This window comes from Sinocyclocheilus rhinocerous, unplaced genomic scaffold (assembly GCF_001515625.1).
Source record: "Sinocyclocheilus rhinocerous isolate Xijiao unplaced genomic scaffold, SAMN03320098_v1.1 C36854479, whole genome shotgun sequence".
NCBI lineage: Eukaryota > Metazoa > Chordata > Actinopteri > Cypriniformes > Cyprinidae > Sinocyclocheilus > Sinocyclocheilus rhinocerous.
In genome coordinates, this window is record NW_015786456.1 from 1 (window position 1) to 2031 (window position 2031).

Genomic DNA, 2031 nt, shown 5'->3' on the forward strand with positions numbered 1-2031 from the left:
AAGCAGAAGTTGTTATTCTTCAGATGCTATTCTGGTAAAACATGATTTATCTCTTGCATATGTTGATTCTACTTTGAATAATTTATTATTTCTCTGGCTGAAGTTGATCTGGGCTGCATTTCCCAAAAGCATTGTAAGCCTAAGTAGATCATAGAATTATTGCCACCAATGGTCTCTCAACTTAGCTTATGATGCTTTTGAGAAACGCAGCACTGGTCAATATATAACAAGAAATAACTAAAAACTAAAACAAAACTTAAAAAAATAAAAATTACTAAACACAAAGAAACTAAACTAAACTAAACTAAAATGGTAACACTTTATAGAAAGGTCCCATTACTTAACATTAACTTAATCTTTTTAACATTAGTTCATGAAAATACAACTGTTCGTTGTTAGTTCATTTTAGCTTAGGTCCATTAAATAATATTAACAGATACAACTTTGGATTTTAATAATGCATTTGTAAATATTTTAATTAACATGAACTACGATTTTAAAAAATACTATTTTTAATTGTTAGTTCATATTAACTACTGTTAACAAATGGGACCTTATTTTAAAGTGTTACCAATAAAATAAACTGTTGGTCATATAATATCACAAATATGGCTCATGTAAACTGGTTTGACCTTATCATGCTATACAAAAAGGTTATCAGATCTGCAATGCTGTATACATTAAAAACCTCATTACAAGTAATGTAAACTAGGTAATTACAGAACAATCAAGCTAATTATATTCTGTTTACAAAATAAAATGAAACAATACTGAACAAGCATTAACAAGATAATTATACTCACTTTAAACTTAACTACAATGTATGTTCTAATTTAGAGGGAGTTACTTATAACAGATGTGATGGTGTCAGGCCTATTATTTGAACTCGGTAAGACACTACACATATGGCAGAGAACACCCTGATCAGCTTACAGCCACTTTATTATTGATGATCTGGTTGGACAAACCCAAGCAGCACCTCTGCTTCTCATTTAGCCTCGAACAGGTATGTTGCCACAGCCAGAACTAACTCAAATTCAAACTAATCTGAATGAACATACACAGTAACGATATGCTCAAGCTTCGGTGAACTACAGTCATGTTTGCGGCTGCAACTAAAAACTTTGTGAAGCAGGTGGGGAACACTGGACGCCTAGTCCCTGTGCCCAGTCTAAGTGAAGCGGACCGATATCAACCCCTAAGTCTGGTGACGAGGAAAAGGAGACGACATTTCTGGAAGAAGACCAAATATGCCACAACCCCTTTCTCGCTGAAAGACATACTTGTGGGAGAGAAAGAGATCACAGCAGGTGAGTTAGAAATATTTAATAATTTGATATAAAATAGCTAGATGAGTATAGATGAACAAGTCATGTAAACATTCAATCAAACATCCATGTTGAATTTTATGTGCGTGTTTGTGTAATTTTACTTACACAATGCATAAAACACTTAATTTTATGTATACAGTAGTTTTTGTTATGAGTGAAGGTGTTTTTTGCATGACGTGCATACTGCAAGTGGTATCAGAGGAGTGTCACCTTCACTATTTTTGACAGGGGTCTCCTCATATCAGCTCCTGAACTATGAGGACAAGTCTGATGTTGCCCTTAATGGGCGTTTGGGCAACCATCTGATCCATGAGGTGGGAGTAAATGTGAGTGGTTCAGATTCTGTGGCAGTAAAGGCCTCATTTGGAATTGTGACCAAGCATGAGGTGGAGGTTCCAACATTACTGAGAGAACTCAATGCAAGGTAAAAAACAAAAAAACACTGTGTGCATATTTTTATATATACAACAGTTAGTTCCAGCCCTCAAAATTGTCTGAGAGCTGGTATTTGGACCAGCAGCTATAGGAATGTTCACTGTTTATATCACTCCACTTTTGCACAGACAGGTTACATTGTTAGGCCAGTAGGTGGCGACAAGTGACTTTATTTATGAAAGAGCTAGAACCATTCACTCAACCAATATTCATTCAGGAAACTTTGCATATTTGCTTGCCAACCTTTTGCGTTGCTCCAAAAATT

General features: G+C 35.1%; 1 protein-coding gene across 1 annotated transcript; it reads left to right on the forward strand.

The window, feature by feature from the left end:
* Positions 1 to 578: 578 nt before the first annotated feature.
* On the forward strand, positions 579 to 1755 carry LOC107736646 (pejvakin-like; the record flags this gene model as incomplete). The annotated part of the gene is made up of 3 exons (XM_016548022.1): positions 579 to 1006; positions 1136 to 1310; positions 1560 to 1755. Coding segments are annotated over exons 1-3 (428 nt in total), but the record flags the coding sequence as incomplete, so codon positions are not given.
* Between the last annotated feature and the right edge of the window lie 276 nt (positions 1756 to 2031).